At 35.9% G+C, this 24,904-nt stretch overlaps 1 protein-coding gene across 2 annotated transcripts in view; it reads left to right on the top strand.

Annotated features, from left to right (window-relative positions):
• BANK1 (B cell scaffold protein with ankyrin repeats 1) overlaps positions 1–24,904 on the top strand; it is a 311,689-nt gene that overhangs the window by 98,039 nt on the left and 188,746 nt on the right. For both annotated transcript variants that reach the window (XM_061164327.1, XM_061164326.1), the window contains exons 4-6: positions 655–793; positions 8,292–8,431; positions 24,204–24,309. In XM_061164327.1, the coding sequence (XP_061020310.1) occupies positions 655–793; positions 8,292–8,431; positions 24,204–24,309 (385 nt within the window). The remainder of the gene's footprint in view (positions 1–654; positions 794–8,291; positions 8,432–24,203; positions 24,310–24,904) is intronic.

Genomic DNA, 24,904 nt, shown 5'->3' with positions numbered 1-24,904 from the left:
TATTTAAAGTATAAGAGGTCTTCAAGCGAAACATGTTCAATCCTCTTATTTATAGATAAATACACCAAGTCCTAGAAAGGTGAAGGAAAGGGATTTGGGGAAAAAGAAGAATTTGTTTAGCAATTGAATTACATTCCCTGCAGGTCTGTGAAATGATGCTCATCACCTTCACATAGAACCTCTCACACAGGGATGAGGTGAAAGGAAAAGGGAGCAGCTATGAACTCAGTCTATTCATTTGCAAAATATGGTGCTGGGGAAAAATGAGTATTCAATAGACATAAGTTGATAAACTTAAAATCTTGTGAGACTCAGCTTTACATATTTCGTTTATGAGTAAGGCTGAAACTATGGACACGATGGTGGTGATGGCTTGGTTAGTCCCTAAATTGTGTCCTACATTTGCAACCCCATGGACAGTAGCCCATCATGCTCCTCTGTCTATGGGGTTTCCCAGGCAAGAATACTGAGGTGGATTGCCATTTCCTCCTCCAAGGGATCTGTCCCACCAAGAGATCAAACCCGGGTCTCCTGCCTGGCAGGCAAGTTCTTTACACTAATTACCATGTTGGACCTTTATCACTAATAAGTGTATTTGATTGGTTAATGAAAACTTTTCAAATGCCTAATTGAGTTATATTTTTCATTGTATAGAATCCTGGTGAAATATTTATTATTTTGAGAGATGAAGTAACCAGTGATGCTGTGGAGGTTGAATTTACATCAAATAGTAAATGCATTAGAACACAGCCAGCCCTCTGGAATAAAAGTGTCTGGAGTATGAAAGCTTTAGGTAAGAAATTTTTTTATGCTTTAATAAATATAAAACATCATTCTGAGTTTCTTTCAATAAATTTCTGGTAAATGGTTTCACTTCTCTACAGAAACTAATATTGTTCTGCAGGTGTTTCCTGTGTTTAGCTTTCACATGTCCAAGGCTGTTATTATTAATCTGAGTTTGCAAAAGCACGAATGTGTAAATTATGAGAAATTAGCCTATGTACCATGTGGTGAAATGACAGGCAGTAATATCAGGTACTTTTAACTGTGTCAGCAAAAAGCACTTTAAATGTTAGCTATTAAATTAGGGAATTAAAATCATTCACTTTATTGTAACAGGATGAGCAAACATTTGGATTTTCATTTGTAATTTTCTTCTTCTTCTTCTTCTTTTTTTGTTTTTTGTTTCTGCCATGCCCCTGAGTATATTTTTGCTTGTTTGGAAAGCATAGTTCTTTTTCACTATTTTATCATCTTGGTACCATATCTATATACAATCTTCTCTCTTTTCCTTTTTTAAATTATGAACCTAACCATTTATTATCCAGGTTTGCTTCAACATGATAAATCGTATCAGATTTAAAATTCCAGGTGAAATATACAGACTTTATAATTGTACTAAAATCAAAATCTAATATATTAATTTCTGAATGTTTTGATATAAATGTAGGACTTACTGGTTTTTAATTTATGATGTCCTTTTACAATCAGAGAATAGAACTTTATAAATGTGAATTTAAGTATTTTAAAGTACAAAGATATTCAATCTTATTATGAATTTGGAGATGTAGTAAAAAATTAGAGTATGTCAAATGCATCCAGAGCTTTTTTGTTTCCTTTTTAGAATATAACTCTAGTGAAATCCATTTACAGAGCTTTTACAAATCTTTTCTGTTGTGTTGTGTAAAGTATGTGTCCCTTCTGTGGATAGCCTCACACAGCTTCGATCAGAGTTGGATTATAGAAAGGGAAGACTCTATGCGAACCATTTATAAACATCTTAGACACTGCTTCCTGTCATGGACAAGGACATGCAGAAGTGAAATGAGAAAGAATTCTGTTTCTTTTGCTTTTCTTCCAAAGCCTGTTATTTGCTTATGTCACATTTTTAAAATGATTTAATGAACAGCAATTTCTAATTAGTTTAGAAGTTAAGCTAAATCTAGTTAGACTAAAATCACTACAGAAAAATCAGTATTGCAAATTAAGAAGTACTGAGATAATACTTCCCAAATACCAAATCAAAATGTCAAATAAAATTATTCACATTACGATTTTATGTTCAGTTTACCTAGTAGCTAAGAGCAGTGGAAAGAATAAAATGTCAAATTTCAGATATTTTTCATAAAAATAGAAAACTGTTATTCCATATTTTCCAAGATATATGAGACTATAATATTATCTATGTGATTGAACAACTAATTTATAGTAAAAATAAACTATTATTTACCAGTTATTCTAATTAAACCTCTCCAACTCTTTTTTTCAACCAGTTTATCCTCTAAATTAATGATAGATTTTCTCACAAAATATTGCCTGTTATGTAACAATATATAGGATAGTTCCATGAATAAGTATGGGACTATGGATGTGTGGCTCAGCAGAAATGGCCCCAGAGTCTTACTTTCTCTGCCTCGTGGTACTGTTTCTTAAAAATTTTTGAACCCTAGCAAGAACTACATTTTATGATGCAGTATGTATGCATGAATACATAATGAAAACAAAGGTTTTAAAAGCAATACTTAGACTAATGGTTTCAGCCATGACACGTAAAGAGCTTGAAAGTTGCCACTCCCATTCTTACAACAAGAAAAAACTGAATAAACTGAAAATCAGTGACTTTTCCTGAACTCGTTGGAGAACTGAAGTTGGAGGGCAAACAACCATTACAAAATGTGGAGAGAAAGGTAAATCTAGAGTGACATCTAAGATCTGCTTACCTGGAGCAGAAGTCTCTGGAGCCATAAACTGGTAAGAACACCTAAACGGTAATTCTCATGAACTGCTGAAGGCTAAGCGTGAACTAGCTCACAAGTAAGAAACTCCTGGAGGCTGCCATCTTATGTGTGCTGTGTGCTCAGTCGTGTCCGCCTCTTTGTGACCCCATGGACCATAGCCCACCAGGCTCCTCTGTCCATGGGATTTTCAAGGCAAAAATACTGGAGTGAGTTGCCATCTCCTTCTCCAGGGGATCTTCCCAACCCAGGGATCAAACCTGAGTCTCCTGAGTCTCCTGCATTGACAGGAGAATAGATTCTTTACCACTGAGTTGTCTTATGAGGCACCTATAATTTTGTGGAATTTATCTTCAGGAATCCCATCAGATTCATACAGTGAAGATCTAAGAAAGATCTGGAAGATTCTGCTGGGTCAGAGGAAGCATAATCAAGGGGAAATACTCTCCGTGTGTTCTCTATAACGAAGGTCTACTTTTCAGGGGGAAACACTTTACCAGAGTCTCATCCTGCCTGAGGAAGGGAGCCCCCTCTAGCCTTTCTGTCTCATTTAAGGAGGGGAAAAGAAAGCTATGCCATGGCAGAAATGCTAGAGGAGGTCACAGCAAAAGACACAGGCCCACTAAAAGACTGAGAATCACAAGATGAAAGTGCTCCCCTCCGCCAACTTGACAATTACCACAGCAGTGTAATGACAGTGGGTTACAGTTGAAAATATGCAAGATGCGGTGTCTTTCTGAGGAGCAGTACTTAGGGAAGCACAAGATCAAGAGAGAAGACAAGAACAAGAGAGGAAGTCGAAGACTTTGGCACCGCCAGCTACAGCGAACAGCAGATACAGTCCGACTCCTAGAGAGATTACTGTCACTACACCCTTACCTACTTTACTTCTTATGCCCCAAACAAATAACCCTGGTTGTTCAGTCAGTGAAAAATCTGCCTGCAATATGGTAGACCCAGATTCAATCCCTGGGTCAGGAAGATCCCCTGGAGAAGGAAATGGCAACCCACTCCAGTATTCTTGCCTGGGGTATCCTGTGGACAGAGAAGCCTGGTGGGCTACAGTCCACAGGGTCACAAGGAGTTGGACATGACTGAGAGACTTTCACTTTCACTTTTCACCCCAAATAACATATCTACTTTTCGACAAGAAATTACAAGACATGCCAGAAAGCAAAGGAAAACAGTCCAGAGAGATAAACTGCACATCAGACCAGACAGGTGTGACACAGATGTTGGAATTATCAGACAGGGAATTTTATACAACTATGATTAATATGTTAAGGGCTGTAATGGAAAAGTAGTCAACTTGCAAGAGCATATGGGTAATGTAAGTAGAGAGAAACATATTTTTTTGTTTTTGTTTTTTTTTCACTGTGATTCAGAACCTCCTAAATTGATGTCATGATGAACTAGTGGGTCACAAACCATAGCTGGAGAAACTATGTTTTGCAGCTGCACCAGCCAATATGGTAGCCACTGGCCACATCTGGTTATTTAAACTTTATTACAATTAAATAAAGTTTAGAATTCAGTTGCACTAACCATATTTCAGGTGCTTCCTTGGAACATAGCCATCATCTCGGAAAGTTTGATTGGACAGCACTGACTGTATACTGGAGTTCCGTTTTCTCTACACCACCTGCAGATTAAGAGGGAGAAGCCAGTGTGCGCTTGCAGGCCAGCTCTCTGTGCAGAATCTGCAGTGAGGTTAAGGAAATACTTAACTGGTGGCCAGAAGAGCTGTTCTTATTCTGTATTGAGCCATTTACTGGGAAACTTTAGACAAGTCTCTTGATCTTTCTGTGCTCAGTTATCTTACTGATAAAACAACTTCTGTACTTGTATTTTAAGTACTTATGTACAGGATGTTTGGAGATAAGGGAGATAATATATGAGACACCACTGAGACATCTAGCTGAGGAACACAGTGTCAGTCTCTCCCTCTAGCAAATCTCGTAAACTTGAGTGACTTTAAAACTTCCTTGTCTTCCTTTTGGGAGAGAATTGAGGAAGCATCTTTCTCTATAAACACTGCACTCATATTGCCCACTCCCTCCCCCTGTGTTCACATCCCTTGATATAAAATTTGTCCCCTTTCACTCTTGGGCAGCCATGCTCAGGAGCACTCCTGGTTCTGAATATATCACCTATACTTCCTGTACCTACTGATGACTTGCAGGCAGGAAATGATCTCAATTAGTATCTCATACCATAAATACTAGTCTCAACATATTTAAGGTTTAAAATTTTTTTTGTTCTACTTCTTTGAATACCAAATTAAAATGGAGGATCTAACCCTGAAGTGGAAACATAACCAGGGACGCTTTTCTGCTCTCAGGGTTCTTTTGAAGAAAACTGATGTTTCAAACCAGGAGCTGGCCTCCCTCTGTTGGTCTCTTTCCACTCTAAAAAAAGTGCTCATGTGACTTGACTTTCTAAAAAACGCACCTTCCTAATGATGTCCACAGAGTCATCTCTGACAGGTACTGTTTTGTGTTATTGGAATTTGAAGCTTCTATAGTCCCCTTTTGCCAAAACTTATAAAAATATATGTGAAGGCTTTAAATGAGAAATATCAAATAATTTTAACCCAGAAATAAGAAAGTGTCCCTCTGGTACCTGCATCTCAGACAGAAAATTATTTTACACAACAGGGGGACAATCAATTAAAAGCTGAAAGGAATGTAAAATGTATCCACAAAGAGAATTTCTTGATTAATTAAGAAGCTGGGTTCTGGATAATGTAAATTATAATTTCATATTTCATTTAAAAAACAAGGAAATACTTTAGGATGTGCTAAGTATGCTGAACATACTTAGGAAAATAACAACTGTTAAGAAATTATTCTAAATATCATACTTCAGGAAGATGGTTTTAACTTGTATTAAATTGGTAGTAATTTTTAGGTGTGACTGAGACTTTGAAGCCACCAATATTTATTGAATAATAATTTCCCATCAAAAGTGTTATGTTTATTTCTGTCCCCATAGAAGCTTTATGTGGATTGATTCAAAGTTTGCTGTGTTGTAAAGTGCTAGATTTGGTTAATAAAGGAACACAACTTCTCAGACAAAGGTAAACAGAAAGCAAAACGCTAGTAAGTTAATGGATTTATGAAATATAAATATTTTATGGAAATAGTGAATATAGTTCTGATATTCAGAAATACCTTTGCATTATATTTCCCATAAATAGTTTGTTACTCCCCTGGGAAGATGTGTGTGTGTGTGTTGGTCACTTAGTCGCGTCTGACTTCTTGTGACTCCATGGACAGTAGTCTGCCAGGCTCCTCCATCCATGGAATTCTCCAGGCCAGAACACTGGAGTGGGTAGCCTTTCCCTTCTCCAGGGGATCTTCCCAACCCAGGGATCAAACCTGGGTCTCCCGCATTGCAGGCAGAATCTTTACCATCTGAGCCACTTAGGGAAGCCCCACCTGGAAGAATAGACCACTTAAATAGTGGAGACAGGGAGTGTTGTCAGAGATTCTTGAATGGCCTAGAACTTGATATTTAAAATTTAAATAGAGTTCGTTTTTAACCGTTGCTCCTCTGTAAGTGTATTTTATTATGTATGTATGTCTGATGGAGGTAGGGAGTTCCATCTTTTCCTTCCACGGTACGTCCCTTTTCATCTTCATAACTGACTCTCATATGCTTCCTTAGTTTGGTGATCTTGACCTGCATTTGGGTGTAATTCTGGTGTTAAATGTCACTTGCCTACTTTGTCTAGATAGTAAACAACAGAACTCACTTTCCCTCTCTTCTGTTGAGTCTTTAAATTAATTGATTTTTATTTTTACTGAATTGCTATACAATGTAGACATCATAGTGACCACAGAGTACTGGTCAGGAAAAAGCCAATTCAATTAATATGTTACTAAGGAGGGTCTTTCTACCAGAGGAAGCCATAAAAGTCCTTCCTGTTATATCAGTGGAAACAATAATTAGGTCTTGACTGAATAAATGACATTCAATAGATATGAAAGTGTATGCAGCAAAAGCAGTACTTCAAATGGCATCTCTTTGGAGGATTTCTATAAAATCAACATCATTTTCAGTTGATCTAATGGTAAAATTTTATGTCAACTAATGACTCAAGACATCAGGAATATATCAGTTTATTCTCATGTTAAATTCTAAAGAAAGTAGAATATTTTAAGTATCCTATACTAACCAATATTCTCACCATATATCTTTTGTGATTTATCATCTGACTTTTCAGAAGGTTAACATCCCATCATAAAACTCCTGATTTGTTTTCTGATAAACAAAACCAATATTTGCTTTCAAAATCATCTTTATGAAATCTACTGAAATTGATTTCATTTCACTCCAGTAACTCCAGAACCCCTTAATTGTGTATACACACAGCTGTAGCTGATGAGGTATACTTTACTACTTCCAGTTCTTTGAGATTTCTGTTACATTCTCTATTGGAAGAATATTGAGAGAACTTTTCTACATTTTTTTGTTTTGTTTTGTTTTTTATATAATGCAGGTTAAGTGTCTGGTCAAGCAATATGAGAAGAGGAACTTCAGCTTCTTGATCTAGTTAAATCTAAGATTTTTATTTTGGCTTCAAATTTCCCTAAGCAATATTGTGAGAGGTCCTTTAACCTCTTCAGGAGATAAAGTAAAACTAATGCTTAAACCTTTAGAACTTTAAAATATTTCACATTTCATCAGATGGCTTCATCAGATGGCTTGTACTTAATGGCTTATCCCAAACCGCAGAAGTTTCGGTAGCAATGTTTCAGGAGAATCTGGGAAATATCTATGTGACAAAGAGTGAAAGTTTTTGAAGCGTGCTCTGTGAATGAGTTTAAAGAGCTAAATTTTGTTTACTTTTGTTACAATAAAACACAACTTTCCACTGAAGTGATTATTTGGTGTTATCCTTTCACGGAGGGCACAGCAGTCTTAGGTAATTGTATATTTGTGGATGTGTTACAGCAGAATTTACAATGCAGTGTACCAGTCAGTCACTTTGAACAGCGTGTTCACAAAAAGGCTGAATGGTTGGTATAAATGGCACTTAAATAACAGGGTACTAAACCTTGCCTTCCTGAGGGTTTTTCATCGTAATCAATTGAATAAAAGTTTTTGCAATTTCAATCAACTCTACTATTTCTTTTGCCAATTTTAAGAACCTCCTGAAAATTAATGGGAACTTGCTTTCTCAGATTAGTAACAACTGCCTAACTTTTAATGAATAACTTTACTCTTCTAAATTCTGAAATATTATATAGAAGTGATTATAGATTACTCCAAAAAGGTTATGGGGTAAGGAGAAAAGATTTATTGCTTTGCTTTTATTGTAATTTTAATGTATGTTTTTATCTGTTAAGTTTTTTTAAATAATTAAGTGCAAAAATATATGTTTTGTTTTGTGATTTCTAACTGCTAAGGATAAAAAAAGAAAACAATTACATGTTAAAAGTTAGTAAAATTGTTATGCATTCTTAAAACCTGACTTCATATTCTCTAAGAAATGTAATAATATGGTACGTGCATTTATATACTCGGTTCCTCTTATTTGTGTTTTATCAGATTTTCCTGCTGGCTCTGTAAGTGTTGATGTCTACTGTGATGGAATCATTAAGGCCACAGCAGAGATTAAATACTATACAACCCCGAAGGCTATGAAATGCCTGTTGGGAGCGGCAGGTCCAAGAGATGGTGTGTACCAGGTAAGTTGATCTTTCCATGAAGTCTGTAATAATCCAAAGAGCTAACGTAGAATAAATGAATGCATACTTTAGTATAAAGTCTGAATGCTGGTTAAATAAAATGGATTACTGATCAATAGGAAAGGAAAAAATTGACCTCTGTGATGCAGAAATGTAGATAAATTAGTTAGTATAAGTCAAGTCATTCCAGATGATGTCACAACAGGTTATCCATTACAAAGTATTAAAGCTACTCTGATGCGCTCATTCTAAAGCTGTTGCAGACCAGATAAAGACAAAAGGATTAAAGAGAACTCTTAAACAATGAATTTTCTCTTTAGCCAGATGTGGGTAATACAAAATAAAAGAAGTTTTAAAGTTAAGGATTCAGATAAGTCAAGAATACCACCAAAATGGAAGTGTGTGGTGTCAACCTGGAGATTGTTATTTTCATGAGGACGTTTCCAAGCTCAGTGTATTTTTTTTCTTAGTTTCATTTATCACTCTCTTTTGACAGTGAAAGTTATTTCTTTAAATTAATAATATTTATTTGAAATTCCAGAAAAGTCAAACTTTTCTGGGAACTCTACAAAGAGGCATTTTCAGGTTTTTTTCTCTGGTGTGACATAGTGGTTCTTGGCAGTGATGACTTGCTGTGGAGTTTACAGTCCTATCCAGGGCCCTTAGTTGGGACATTTTCCAGTGAATGGTAGGTACTGTGAGTGCCCTGCCCTGATGGACTGAGAAGGTAAAATGTGCATTTTGATTCATTGTAAGCCGTTCGTTTAATTTCTGCATTTTTTTCGTTGTTGTTACATGATCCACTTTTAAGTAGAAAGCTTGCTTAATGTGGGACTTCTTTATATGCTTATTACATCAAATCTTCACTGAAGAAACTGTCATTTCATTTAACAGCTATTTGATAATTAGAACTACAACCTTGCTTAATTGCCTTGGTTTTTCTTGGGGAAGGAGGAGGTAGATCAGAGGCAAGGTGAAGAAACAGGTAGTTGAACTGAACATGTCATCTTTAGATTTACCACAAAACACTCCCTTTGTAACAAAACCATCAATGATAATGATGTTGACAGGTTGTCAGGAAGCCTTACTGTTTAAACTAGTTTGAAATTGGTGGCTTTGTTATTTGTTTTGTGTGACACATTTTTTTCTATTAGAATTCTCCTTTATGAATGATATATTTTAGAACAATAGAAAAGGTAAAAATGTCCTAGAGAATAGAGAGTAAAATACCATTTGTCAAACTGAGGAGCCTGAGGATATTTGACAACATGCCTATATTGTAATCGCAAAGCAAAAATAAAAGTAACAGCTTGAAATACAGATTTTTTTCATTTTCCTGTAATATGTCTACCTTATTCTCTACTTTAAAAACTTTATTCACTAGAAAGTGACTAATGAAGTGTTATATTGCATTATAAGGTATTCAGTCAGCATAGAAGTAAAGTAGTCCCCAAAACACATTTTTCTGTTGATTTTGCCTTTGGGGAGCAAAAAATATATTTTGTGCATAGTGAAAATGAAATGTAATTTATGACTCAAACAGTGTTTCAAATGTTTCAAATATCCAAGTCATGATTTCTTCTGCAGCTTTGAATGAACACAAACTTTTTCTGAGTAGTTTTTCGATAACTAGAAAAATAATGTTTCATTTCTACCCTCAGTGTCAGAAATGAGAGGTGAGGAAGGGTTCCCTCCACTGAGCCCTGGTACCTAGTGAAAGGGGGATTGCAGGCAGTCACAGCTTGATTCAGGTTTTCACTCTTGGGAGACACTTTAAACCTGAGGTCTGAGTCCTGAGAGGAGAATTATGCTAAGTTGGTGACAGTAGACTGCAGCTTGGTAAGAAACATTAAGAGATTTGGATTAATGTAGACAAATTAAGATATTTTAGAGTTTTCGCTATTGTCATAAGAAGACCTATACATGTTGTGGATTTAAATTACACAAATTCTGAGACTGAGATTTCAGACCAGACCAAGCTACACCATCACAATCACAATCCTGACAGAAGGGAAGGCTGCATGTCACTGTTTCTTTTTCATCTTGGACGAGGTATGTCACGGGTTTCATCTCACCCATTGGCATCTGGACCATGTGCGGTGTCCCTACCATGAATTTGCTGAGATGGTAAAAATCAGACTCCACCCTTGATTAAAAAGAAGGAGCTACAGGGACGCAAAGGAACCTTGGTGTGTTTTAGGGTTTCTTGGCCTCAAAGGACGTGCCCCAACTCACACTGTGTTTCTCCTTATGGGCTTTTGTTTGCTCCTTTTGACATTTTGCTTTGCTCTCATATAGGTTATATTCTGAAAGTTGTAAAAGGTTATGCTTTTCCTCTCCAGCATACGACATTACTATTTCTTTCATGTGCTTCTCAACTACTTAAACTGGGAAATTTGTGTATGTCGCAGATAGTCCACTGACCATCTCTACTCAAAGAACAACATATGGTGAATTTTATTCACCATAGTTATTGTATATCTGTGAGGACATATACCAGTAGACTTAAGGGTTGTGTGGTTTTTTTAATATTCTACCTACTTAGCTGAAATGGTATACTAGAAGAGCTATCCTGAGTTTTCTTGTAAATGTTAATGGCAGATGTGATTTAAGTAATCCTTAAAATTAGTGATTAGATACTTCCTATAATCATTTCAAAGCTCTTGGGCATTTAATAACATGAGGAAATTTGAGGAAAGGAATAATAATGAGAAATCTATGGATTTTAGTTTTCAGTAATCCTCAAATTTGTGGTGAGAGACTTTCTATTATCATTTAAAAACTGTAGGGCGTATAGCAAAATGATCATCCTGTGAATTTGAGGAAAGAAATGATAATGAGAAATTTTATTTTCTTAGTTTATTTTGAAGATGTCTATTAGGTTTCAGAAGACTTTAGCTAAACCAGCTTATTACCTAACTGCTTCCTAAATCATTTTGTATTTTTTTGCGTAAATACTAAACCCCAGCACATAGCCTCATAAAGGGACAACTTCCCGACCATCACCTAGAACAGTGAATTCAAATGAAAAAATCCAAAGCCCTATTTGGGAAGATAATTAGAATTCAAGTATTAGTGTTAGAAAAACTAGTAACTCCTATTTAACTGAGATAATTTAAACCTTTGAGACTTCCATCTTATTTACAAAATTATCTAGGGGCAACAATAAATATAACTATATAGGAACAACTAGATATAATATAAAAACCAAACTAGGTCAGAATGCAAAACTATAATAGCAATTATTGATCAAAGCATTAGGCTCATGTTTATCAAAAGAGTTTTTGAAATAGTACCAAATAATTTTTATTAGTTGTAGTTCTTATTGATTAAAAGGTATATTGCGTTGAATATGTTTATTGTCTTGCATGTTTTACTTTATACCTGTTGAAATCTTATTTTCATCATCATGTTAGATGCACTTCATTGCCACTTTTTATTAAATTGTATTATCCAATCTTTGGTATACTGCCTACAAATAGTTAATACACTGTAACACCAGATGGGGTTGAAGTAGAGGATATGGACTAAGAGAACTCTCACATCATGAGGAATTTCCCAGGTTTTTTTTTTTTTAGTTCCTTTACAGGTTAGTTTCTTCATTAAGTTAAAGCTTAAGCATTGGCAGTTATCTCCCTTAAAGAGGCCTTCAGAAGATTCTTCCTACTGAGAGAAACTGGCAACTTCCAGGCCTCTTAACTTTTTTTTTTTTAAAGTCCTTGCCTCTCTCAAAAGGTTGATAAACACACAAGGCTTCAGGGTCCTACATCTTTTCCAACACTGACTCCTCCACAGCATGCCTCCTTGTCTCCTTAATTTCCTCCATTATTCCTGTGTTTTAGCCACCCAGGACGGCGCCTTCTTGTAACACACAGTAAGCCATTTACCCTCCACCATGGGGTCGCACAGAGTCGGACATGACTGAAGTGACTTAGCAGCAGCAGCAGCAGCCTAATCTTTAAGGCACAGCATTGTGTTTTTCATCTTTGCATACTCAGTTTCTTCATGTAGTTATAGTTCCTGATGCATCTGACACAACTGATACTTAGGTTTTAAAAAATGAGAAAAGAATGATACCTTTTTTCCTATGGCTATATGAAAAAATAAGTGAAAAACTATGGTATAAGTATACAAATAAGAGAGAAATGAAATCTTCCCTTTTAAAAATTATACTGCTATTTATTATAAAATTGAATAAATGAGTCTGATGCTTATGAAAGTAAGGAACTCTCAAAAGTTCACAATACTAGGCAAATTTGTACTACAAATTACATCCTACCTCAGTCATGAACTCCTTGTACATATACTTCATTGTTGTTCAGTTACTAAGTCATGTCTGACACTTCGCGACCCTGTGAGCTGCAGCACATCAAGCTTCCCAAATATACTTCATTGCTGACTTTTAATGGCTGTAAAATTTTTGATTCTGATCTTGCCTTTCTTATGAATGTTAAGGAGAGGTTTATTACTCAAAATTGCCTAAGGTCTTACCTCTCTCAAAAGGCTGCTTACTATCTTTCCTTTTTCCTACTGGACTGTGGCGGTGTGGCTTAAGAGAAGTAGTTCTAGATAGGGCAGGAGCAGGAGTTGGATTCTTTTATTAAGTAAGTAATCACTTCATGAGAGCTCATTTTCCCTAGTGCTAAAGGAATTCCCTCCTGTGAACAGTGAAGAAGTTTAAGTATATGATCTCCAAGGTCATTTCCAGCTCAAATATTCCATAATTGTAAGTCAAGAAAAAAAAATGCTTATTTAGATTGAGAGTTATGACCATTCTCCATTAAAGAGGATTGACTTGCAAATATATGGGCTTTCCATATAGCCTTTATTTCCATTTTATTTGCACTGATTCTTAACTCTACCCCCAGAAAAGAAGGAAGTGATTCGAGTTTCATGTACCTTTGATTGTTTGTATTACTTGTTTTATATTTCTGATCAGAGATTTGGACTGTAGCCCATCAGGCTCCATTGTCTGCGGGATTCTCCAGGCAAGAATACTGGAGTGGGTTGCCATCTTCTTCTCCAGGGGATCTTCCCAACCCAGGAATAGAACCTGTGTCTCCTGTGTCTCCTGCATTGCAGGCTTGTGAAAGATTCTTTACCCACTGAGCTGTCAGGAAGAAAACCATCAGAGATTTTTAATCAGACAAAGAATAGTCAAAATGCAATTTGAAGATGTATTTCTGGATTCATTTTTCATATTGTTTGTTCTTCTAATTGGAATGGACCAATAAGAGTAAAACAAATCTTTTGAAGTTTAGACGCGGCATTTCCTGTGTGCTATGTCTCTACCTGCAGTAATGGTCAAGCAATGGTTAATGATGCCCGATTAGGATAGTTCAGACTTAATGATCATACCCACCTCAGTTACAAATCATTGACTCAAACAAGAACACACAGCTAGTACACTCATCCATTTATTTAGAGAAAAACAAGTAAATCAGTTAACTTTAGTGGTGGATACAGCAGCTGTTATAAGAAAAAAAGACATTTCTGAGCACAGAAATAGCCATTAATATAGCCAGTGACATAACTATACTGTTGTTTCTCTACAATTCTTGATCTTATATGCCATCTTAGTCCATTTTCATAGTTATTGGTCCCATATGTTTAAGTTTAGCTACTCTTTAGCATATATTTTGTTAATGACTTCTTAATTTATAGTTTCTGCTCACTTGATGAAAATAGATCCTTCCTCAGTGTTTTATTTCTCCCAAACTAAAGTGTCCCTCTTGCACCTTACATCCCCTTTCTGCTTGTCAAGCTGGGGCTGGCTTTGACTGGCCTCTGCAAAGGATGTCTATGTGCTGGTGTGAATGGTGTCTATAACAACCCCATCCAAGTACAGCCGTCTGCTTTTACTATCTAGTTCTTTAGAGCATTCAGATCTTCAATCATAATGAGCATTTTTAAACAACCCTAAAAAACAAAGCACAAATCAAACACCGTTAACAAGGTTCCTTTGTAGCTTTATTCATATAAATAACAAGGTAGGAACAAACCCCAAATATTCCATACCTCTTGGGAAATTAGAAGACTAAAAATCCTTGTGGCAAAAATGTGTTTGTTTGCATTTACTAAACGTGATTATACATTCTTGTGGTTCTCTTTGTTAAATAGTATTAATAATGAGATAAAGAAATATAATTTGGGAAGTTTAAATTGTGTTTAGCATTCATGAAATATGCTTCTACATTAAACTGTATCAAGACATAGGAAATTAAGTAAAATAAATCTTTGATAAGGAAAATTAAACTTCTAAGAACTTATTATTTTTCAGAGATCAGCCATTTAGTTTCATCAACCTTATTAAGTATCAACACACAAATATACATCAGTTATGTACAAGTCCCTCTCAATAAATCTATGAACATTTTTAAATTTAGTGTAACTTGAATTTTCAGCAGCAATTAACACCATTGAACAAACTTACTGTCTTGATTTAATTTTTTCCCTTAACTTCTAGGAAGATATGTGTTCCTGGTTTTCTTCCTACATCCTTTGCCTTTCATTCTTGATATCCTTTGCATTCGCTTCATTGTGGATCTATAAAATAAAACTTTAAATCCATCCAGTTTTGATTCTTAGACACCCTTATTTTTTGATGGATATTTCCTCTGCAGTTTATCTCATTGACTTATGAGATATACACCAACTGTGGGTTTCCTTTAAGCCTATCTCTCACTGTTCTCTAACTCATGAAATGCATCATGGTCAATCTAGTTTAAAAGCCAGAAACACAGGAGTCTCCTCATACCTTGCAATCCCTCACCCTATAAATTCAATCCATTATTAAGCCATATCAGTATTACTTACTAAATATTGCTCACTTCTCTCCACATCTTTCTAATTCTGACACTTTACTGGACCTTTTCCTCTTGCCTACACTGCTAGACTAATCTCCTAACTGGTTCCCAACTGTAGGTTTTGCACACATCCTACTTATCTCAAGTCCCCGGTCTGTGAGGTTATTTTAACAAGAATGATGTCAGCCTACAATTCTCTTGCTCAAATACTTCAATAGATTCCAGTTGTTAAATGAATTAAAAACTTATTTAGCATGAAAAATATGGCCTTGATTTCACTGTCCCCTCACCTTCCAGATTAATCATTTTAATAAAATTTTTTTTTCAGTGGGTTTTGTCATACATTGACATGAATCAACAATAGACTTACACGTATTCCCCATCCCGATCCCCCCTCCCACCTCCCTCTCCACCCGATTCCTCTGGGTCTTCCCAGTGCACCAGGCTTGAGCACTTGTCTCATGCATCCCACCTGGGCTGGTGATCTGTTTCACCATAGATAATATACATGCTGTTCTTTCGCAACATCCCACCCTCACCTTCTCCCACAGAGTTCAAAAGTCTGTTCTGTACTTCTGTGTCTCTTTTTCTGTTTTGCATATAGGGTTGTCGTTACCATCTTTCTAAATTCCATATATATGTGTTAGTATGCTGTAATGATCTTTATCTTTCTGGCTTACTTCACTCTGTATAATGGGCTCCAGTTTCATCCATCTCATTAGAACTGGTTCAAATGAATTCTTTTTAATGGCTGAGTAATATTCCATGGTGTATATGTCCCACTCCTTCCTTATCCATTCATCTGCTGATGGGCATCTAGGTTGCTTCCATGTCCTGGCTATTATAAACAATGCTGCGATGAACATTGGGGTGCACATGTCTCTTTCAGATCTGGTTTCCTCTGTGTGTATGCCCAGAAGTGGGATAGCTGGGTCATATGGCAGTTCTATTTCCAGTTTTTTAAGAAATCTCCACACTGTTCTCCATAGCAGCTGTACTAGTTTGCATTCCCACCAACAGTGTAAGAGGGTTCCCTTTTCTCCACACCCGCTCCAGCATTTATTGCTTGTAGACTTTTGGATAGCAGCCATCCTGACTGGCGTGTAATGGTACCTCATTGTGGTTTTGATTTGCATTTCTCTGATAATGAGTGATGTTGAGCATCTTTTCATGTGTTTGTTAGCCATCTGTATGTCTTCTTTGGAGCCAAAGTAATCTTGAGAAAGAAGAATGGAACTGGAGGAATCAACCTGCCTGACTTCAGACTATACTACAAAGCCACAGTCATCAAGACAGTATGGTACTGGCACAAAGACAGAAATATAGATCAATGGAACAGAATAGAAAGCCCAGAGATAAATCCACGAACTTATGGACACCTTATCTTTGACAAAGGAGGCAAGGATATACAATGGAAAAAAGACAACCTCTTTAACAAGTGGTGCTGGGAAAGCTGGTCAACCACTTGTAAAAGAATGAAACTAGAACACTTTCTAACACCATACACAAAAATAAACTCAAAATGGATTAAAGATCTAAATGTAAGACCAGAAACTATAAAACTCCTAGAGGAGAACATAGGCAAAACACTCTCCGACATAAACCATAGCAAGATCCTCTATGACCCACCTCCCAGAATATTGGAAATAAAAGCAAAACTAAACAAATGGGACCTAATGAAACTTAAAAGCTTTTGCACTACAAAGGAAACTATAAGTAAGGTGAAAAGACAGCCCTCAGATTGGGAGAATATAATAGCAAATGAAGCAACAGACAAAGGATTAATCTCAAAAATATACAAGCAACTCTTAAAGCTCAATTCCAGAAAAATAAATGACCCAATCAAAAAATGGGCCAAAGAACTAAACAGACATTTCTCATTTTAATAAAATTATTTTTAGTTGGAGGATAATTGCTTTACAATATTGTGTTGGTTTCTGCCATATATCAACATTAATCAGCCATAGGTATATGTATGTCCCCTCCTCCTTGAACCCCCTACCCCTCTAAATTGCCACAGAGCACCAGATTTGAGCTCCCTGCGTCATATAGTAAATTTCCACTAGCTATCTAATTTTACCTATGGCAGTATATATGCTGCAGTGCTACTCTCTCAATTTCTCCCACCCTCTCCTTCCCTCTCTGTGTCCACAAGTTGTTCTCTATGTCTCCATCTCCCTGATGCCCTGCAGATAGGTTTATCAGTACCATCTTTCTAAATTCCGTATATATGTGTTAATATGAGATATTTGTCTTTCTCTTTCTGACTTACTTCACTCTGTATAATAGACTCTAGGTTCATCCAGCTTATTGGAACTGAATCAAATGTGTTTCTTTTTATGGCTGAATAATATTCCATTGTGTATATGTACCACAACTTTTTTATCCATTCGTCTGTCGATGAACATCTAGGTTGCTTCATGTCCTGGCTATTGTAAATAGTGCTGCAATGAACATCGGAGTATATGGGTCTTTTTCAATTATGGTTTCCTCAGGGTATATGCCCAGTAGTAGGGTTGCTGGGTCATATGGTAGTTTTATTCCTAGTGTTTTAAGTAATCTCCATATTGTCTTCCATACTGGCTGTATAAATTACATTCCCCCCAACAGTGCAGGAGGATTTCCTTTTCTCCACACACTCTCCAGCATGTATTATTGTAGATTTTTTGACAATGGCCATTCTGACTGGTGTGAGATGATACATCATTGTAGTTTTGATTTACATTTCTCTAATAATGAGTATGTTGAGCATCTTTTCATGTGTTTGTTAGCCATCTGTATGTCTTCTTTGGAGAAATGTCTGTTTAGGTCTTCTGCCCACTTTTAATGATTGGGTTGTTTTTCTGGTATTGAACTGAATGAACTGCTTGTGGATTTTGGAGATGAATCCTTTGTCAGTTGTGTCACTTGCTATTATTTTCTCCCATTCTGAGGATTACCTTTTCATCTTGTTTGTAATTTCCTTCACTGTGCAAAAGTTTTTAGGTTTAATGAAGTCCCATCTTAATCCTCTGCTTCCGCTTTCCAGGAACTCTGATCTGCTTTACTTTTAGCTCCTAATCTCCTACCACAGGGCCTTTATATGTGCTCCTCTGTAACTGAAACCCTCTCTCAATCACCCTTTCCAATCAGTGTCTTCATCTAGTTAATTCTAACTCCAATTTTTAATCCAGCACCCCTTCCTCAGTGGAGCCTTCCTTGATCCATATGTCTCCCTGTGTATCTCTTTGTAATACTATAATTTGACCTTTCTGGGTGTGATAGTTCTCAAATTATCTTTCATTATCTGTCTCTCATTAAACTCCAAAGTCAATAAAGGTGGGGATGCTATCTATTTAGTTCCCTGTTTCATATCCAAATCAAGTACACTGCCAGATACATGGCTGCTCAATGTGTATTTTGTTGGGTGAAAGAATATACATTAAATTTCCCACCCAACCTCATATGATCCATCAATCAGAGGTCCTGGCTTCCTGAGAGCACAGACACAGGCCATTTTGAGAAGGTTATTGGGCTACTGGCTAAGGCAGTGCTGCTTTTGGCTGAAGTTGAAAGAGCAGGGCAAAAAAAAGCACAACAAAGGAAAAAATAAAATGAATATAAAATGATGAGAATAATTCTATTGTTTGACTTGGAAGGTAGCATCTAAAACAACTCAAGAGAATAATTCCCAAAATTTTTCAAGAAATCATGGCCTCATTTAGATAAGGCTTTTTTGAAAGGCATTTCTTTGAATGGTCTAATGCAATATTTGTTTTAAAGTTCCCCTCAGAATGGGAGAAAATAACTGCAAACAAAACAACTGACACAGAATGCATCTCCAGAATATAAAAGCATCTGATGCAGCTCAGTATCAGGAAAACAAGCAGCCCAATCAAAAAGTGGGCAAAAGGCCTAAACAGATATTTCTCCTAAGAAGATATACAAATGACCAAAACACATGAAACGATGCTCAGTGTCATTATTAGAGAAATGCATATCAAAACTACAATGAGGTATCACCTCACACCAATCAGAATGGCCATCATCAAAAAATCTACAAATAATAAATGCTAGAGAGGGTATGGAGAACAGGGAACCCTCCTACACTGTTAGTGGGAATATAAGCTGAAATAGCCATTATGGAGAACAGTATGGAGATTCTTTTAAAAATTAGGAATAAATCTACCATATGACCCAGCAACCACACTACTGGGCATATATCCCGAGAAAACCACAATTTTTAAAAGACACATGTACCCCAGTGTTCAGTGCAGCATTATTTACAATAACCAGGGCATGGAAACAACCTAGATATTCACTGACAGATGATAAAGAAGATGTGGTACATATATAAAATGGTATATTACTCAGCCATAAAAACGAATGAATTTGAGTCAGTTCTAGCAAGGTGGATGAACATAGGTCCTGCCATACAGAGTGAAGTAAGTCAGAAACAGAAAAACAATTATAGTGTTAACACATATATATGAAATGTATAATAATGATACTAATGAACCTATTTGCAAAGAAGGAACAGAGACGCAAGGAATGGAGATGTAAAGAATGGACTGGTGGACACAGTGGGGGAGGGAGGGGGTGGGACAAATGGAGGAAGTAGCAGCAGTATATTTACTCTGTTGTGTGTAAAATGGATTGTTAGTGAGAAGTTGCTGTGTAACACAGGGAGCTCTGCTGCTCTGGGATGACGTCGAGGGGTGGGATGTGGGGAAGGGAGGGATGCTCAAGTGGGAGGGGATATACATGTCATTATGACTGATTTCCATTGTTCGTGACAGAAACCAACAAATGTAAACAAATTGCAAAAAATTTTAAACAAATTGTAAAAACACGTCAAGAGGCAGGGGACATATGTATACCTATAGCTGATTCATATTGATGTTTGACAGAAAACAACAAAATTCTGTAAAACAATTATTCAATTAAAAACTGAATAAATTTTTAAAAACACCCTTATTTTGTTTCATATCTAACAGTGCATGTACCTGCATGCTAAATCATTTCAGTTGTGTCTGAATCTTTGCAACCCTGCACACCATAGCCCACCAGGCTCCTTTGTCCATGGGATTCTCCAGGCAAGAATACTGGAATGGGTCGCCATGCCCTCCTCCAAGGAATCTTCCCAACCCAGGAATCAAACCCACATCTCTTACATCTCTTGCATTGGCAGCAGGCTCTTTACCACTAACACCACCTGGGAATCCCATATTTAACAATAAGGTGTTACAGAATGATTGCTAAAGGGATGTAAGGGTGAGAAAAGACATGGTTCTTATGGTTATTCTAGCAAATGCCTGCCATAGAAAACTTTGTTATTTCATCTCTTTTTTGTTTCATCATTAATGTCATTAAATATCTTCATTCAAAAGTCTGTTCAAGTTTGATCAAGTTAAAGTTTTGAGACTTTTTTGACCTTATGTGAGGGAGGGATCAAGTCAAAAAATTCAGCACAGTCAAATTCAACCAATGGTCTATAAGAGTGTTTTTTTTTTTAACTTTTATCAGATTACCTTCACATAATTGTAATGTTTATACATTTTGCATGACTGATGGAGATGACAAAAACTGCTAATTGTTCACTAATATTTCTTTTTCCTTTCTTGTATGGTAATATAACTGGCACATGACCACCCAGGTAATTACTACACTTGCTGACTCCCTTGCAGCCAGATGTAGTCATATAACTAATTAATGGTCAACAGCATGTCAGTGGAAGTGATTTGTGCAAATTTCTGATCATGTTCTTAAAAGAAGGATGCAGTCATGCTCTCCCCATTACTCACTTTTTCCTGTGATCGACTACAGTGCTAACAAGGGAATGATTTGTGAACCATCCAAAACCATGAAAATGATATGCAGCAGTGAAACAAAATAGAGCCTCGATCCCATAATCAAGGAGCCAGGACAGCAGCCCCAGACTGCTTCATTCCAGATGTTTATGTTAAGGAGAAATGAATGGGCTTCTATCTCGCTTTAGCCTCTGACATTTTGGATTCCTGTATTACAGTATAAAACCTACATTCTAACTAATTTTAAAGATAAGTGTTACTTAATTTAAAAAGAGAAACTAAATTATTCCTTCAGACTTCTTTCGCCAAACTAGCCTTTGCACTTAATTTGTTCAGTCAGTGCAAAGGCTAGTTTGGGGAGTGAACTCTCCTCATGAATAGATGTGCACTTTTCTAAATCACAGTGATTGTATTTCATGTGTTATATCTGAGGGCTCACATCAAAGTATTTAAACTCCTGAGTAATTCTGTTGGTTAAGTATTATTAAGGTCCACAACTAATAAGCCCTGAAGCAGGCATTCCAACAGAGGTTTCTCAGATCTCAAAATATATTTTCTTCCTGGTATAAATGCTTTCAAGTTATTTAAAGATTTTCTACAGCTACATGAATACCTAATCAATAGTAAATACAAAATACTAGAAGGAAGTGTTAAATTACATTGTTTTATACTCTTAACATTTATTTTTGCATATGTGGTCATGACATGTTGAAATTCTTAGAACTGACTTACTTAAAACTTAGAAAAATTAATTTGACAAAGGAAAATATCTCTTTTATCTTAGCCCAATTTACTTGTTTATTCTTTTTTTTTTTTATTGTAGTGATTTTTGCCATACTAGATTTACATGTATTGCCCATCCCAATCCCCCCTCCCACCTCCCTCTCCACCCCATCCCTCCGGGTCTTCCCAGTGCACCAGCCCCGAGCACTTGTCTCATGCAACCAACCTGGGCTGGTGATCTGTTTCACCCTAGATAATATACATGTTTCGATGCTGTTCTCTCAAAACATCCCACCCTCACCTTCTCCCACAGAGTTCAAAAGTCTGTTCTATACTTCTGTGTCTCTTTTTCTGTTTTGCATATAGGGTTATCGTTACCATCTTTCTAAATTCCATATATATGCGTTAGTATACTGTATTGGTCTTTATCTTTCTGGCTAACTTCACTGTGTATAATGGGCTCCAGTTTCATCCATCTCATTAGAACTTAGATGGTGTTTATTCTTTTACATTAAGCGCCTGAAGTTGAATACTCATAAAGTAAAAAACAAAAGGCTTTTTATAACCAGAAAATATTTGTTCTGTTTTCTGTCATTCTCTTTACAAGCTGTAGAAGGAAATTTTGTTTAAGATATGTAAACTATGTATCAAATTTTCCTTTAAATGTCTATTTTGGCTGGCTTTCATAGCACACATTATGAACAATGGAATAAACGAAGTGAACCTTATTTTCTTTTACTAGTGAAACTTAAGGAAACATAGAAATTTGTTATAAGAAAAACAAGACGTTTTTAATTCAACATTGACTTTCCTTTTAGATATCTGATAGTAAAAGGCTGCAAATGATGTGTTTTGTCTCCTATTTTGAACATTTCACAGCCTTCCTATGATTATTTTACTGAAATCATTTATCTTATTAATAAAGATTCCTTACTACTACTGTATTTCTCTACCAGATTTTTAAAAATAACTTAGTATTCTGTTGTCAACCTTAGAGGTTTCTTCATTCAACATCAATATTTTAAAACCTTTTTCCTTGCCTCTTGTCTACTATTAAAGATGGGAAGACTAGATTTTTGTATTTTTAACCACCCTTTTAGTTAGATATGGCTAAATGGTAAAAAAAAAAAGGTGGCTAAATGGTAAAAAAAAAAAAAAAAAAAAATTGCATACCAATGCAGGAGATCCTGGTCTGATCCCTGGGACAGAAAGATCCCCTGGAGGAAGAAATGGCAATCCACTCCAGTATTCTTGCCTGGGAAATCCCATGGACAGAGGAACCTGGTGGGCTAAAGTCCATGGGGTCGCAAAGAGTCAGACAATACTGAGTCACTAACACTTTCATTTTGCTTTGTGTTACATAGCTATAACTTTCATCCTTTCTCTTCACTTCTAAACAGGACTTTTAGAAAATCCAGAAAGGCTTGAACCACTTTATTATTTGAAGTATCCAGATTATTGAAAAATGAAGAAATAGAGTAACATCATTTTTTTCAACCCAATCATCCAATTTCTGGGACTTTATATTGGCAGTCTATCTAATTTACTTGGAAATCATTTCAAAAGTCTTTTAGTAGATATTTTTGTTCCATAATCCTCTCTCTACCCCATGGCTTTTGTTCATTGGCCTACTTTCTCAGCTTTAATCCATCTAGGTCACAAGTCAGTTTAATCTCAGCTATTGCTTCACAAAACACAGCTTAAAAGAATGGTAGCCTTTGCAGTCAGTTATGTCATTGGTAGTACAAGACCAATAACCCTCCCAAAATGTTCAAATTAGGGAAATAAAGTTGATATATAATTATTTTATATCTACAGGGCAAAAAATAGGTCAAGATGAATATTCACCCTCACTTTAACACAGAAGTTAAATAATCTAAGACTGTTTCATTTCTGACCCTTAAATTGAATCAGATTCATCATTTTATCTCATTTATTAAAATGAAACATGTATTTTAACAGAATTTATTATTGAAACAAATTTCAGTGTTATCATTGACATTCTATAAAGCTAGTCAATTTTCAAGTAAATTAGCTCATCTAAAGTGAGTGAGTGAAAATTGCTCAGTTGTGTCCAACTTTTTGCGACCCCATGGAGTATACAGCACATGGAATTCTCCAGGCCAGAATGCTGGAGTGGGTAGCTTTTCTCTTCTCCAGGGGATCTTCCCAACCCAGGGATCAAACCCAGGTCTCCCACATTGCAAGCAGATTCTTTACCAGCTGAGTCACAAAGGAAGCCCAACCAAAAGCAAAGACTTATTTCTTGCATTCATTTTTCTGTTTTTCTTTTTTCCATGTCCCTAATATTTTGTGTTATTATTTTTTAAAAGTTGTATTATTAAAGGTTACCCAGTATTTATTCCAGTCAATAATTTTTATTATATTGCACTAAGATAAGTTTCTTTGTAAATAATTAAACTAACAAAACATTTCCTTTTCATTTGAAAACAGAATGACATTGATGAACTTGACGATATTCTCACATCCACATTCAAACATGAGATACCATTCTATGAATTCCAATCACTCCAAACTGAAATCTGCCCTCAAAAAGAACGTGAGTATTTTCCAACTGCATCAATTATTCTTTTTGTCACATTTCACTCTGTATAACTGCTTAATAAATATTACAGCAAAGAATATAGAATTGCTGATGAAATGTTTTCAAAAACTCCCATCCCCTGGTGAGAGAGCTGGTTTTTAGTCTAAGGAAATATTTGGATAATGAATGAGGAAAATTGTTCATCATAGCATTATTTATAGTTACCAAAAATGGAATAACTCAGTCCTTTAAAGATAGGTAATTGATCAAATAAACTTTGGTACATATGTTAATGCAACCGTCATAAACAAATTTTATTATAAATTGATTTGCTGACTGGAATGATGCTTTGATTTATACTTAATCAAATAAAAGTAGGATATACAGCAGGAGATAGAGTGTGAGCCTGTTTTAAGAGGTATATATGTTTAACAGCATATGTTTGTATATATATATATAAATGCACACACCCATATATATATGCATATATACATATATAAATCAATAGTCTGTACAGATATGCATCTGCTATACTTGGATTCTGCTCTTTCAGGGATTACATTTTTTCATTTTGCTAAATCTGTGTTTTCTACAATGACTGCATATTATT

The sequence above is a fragment of the Dama dama genome, chromosome 17 (assembly GCF_033118175.1).
Source record: "Dama dama isolate Ldn47 chromosome 17, ASM3311817v1, whole genome shotgun sequence".
Taxonomy (NCBI): Eukaryota; Metazoa; Chordata; class Mammalia; order Artiodactyla; family Cervidae; genus Dama; species Dama dama.
Note: the sequence above shows the minus strand (reverse complement) of the source record. Positions and strands in the feature narration are given on the sequence as shown.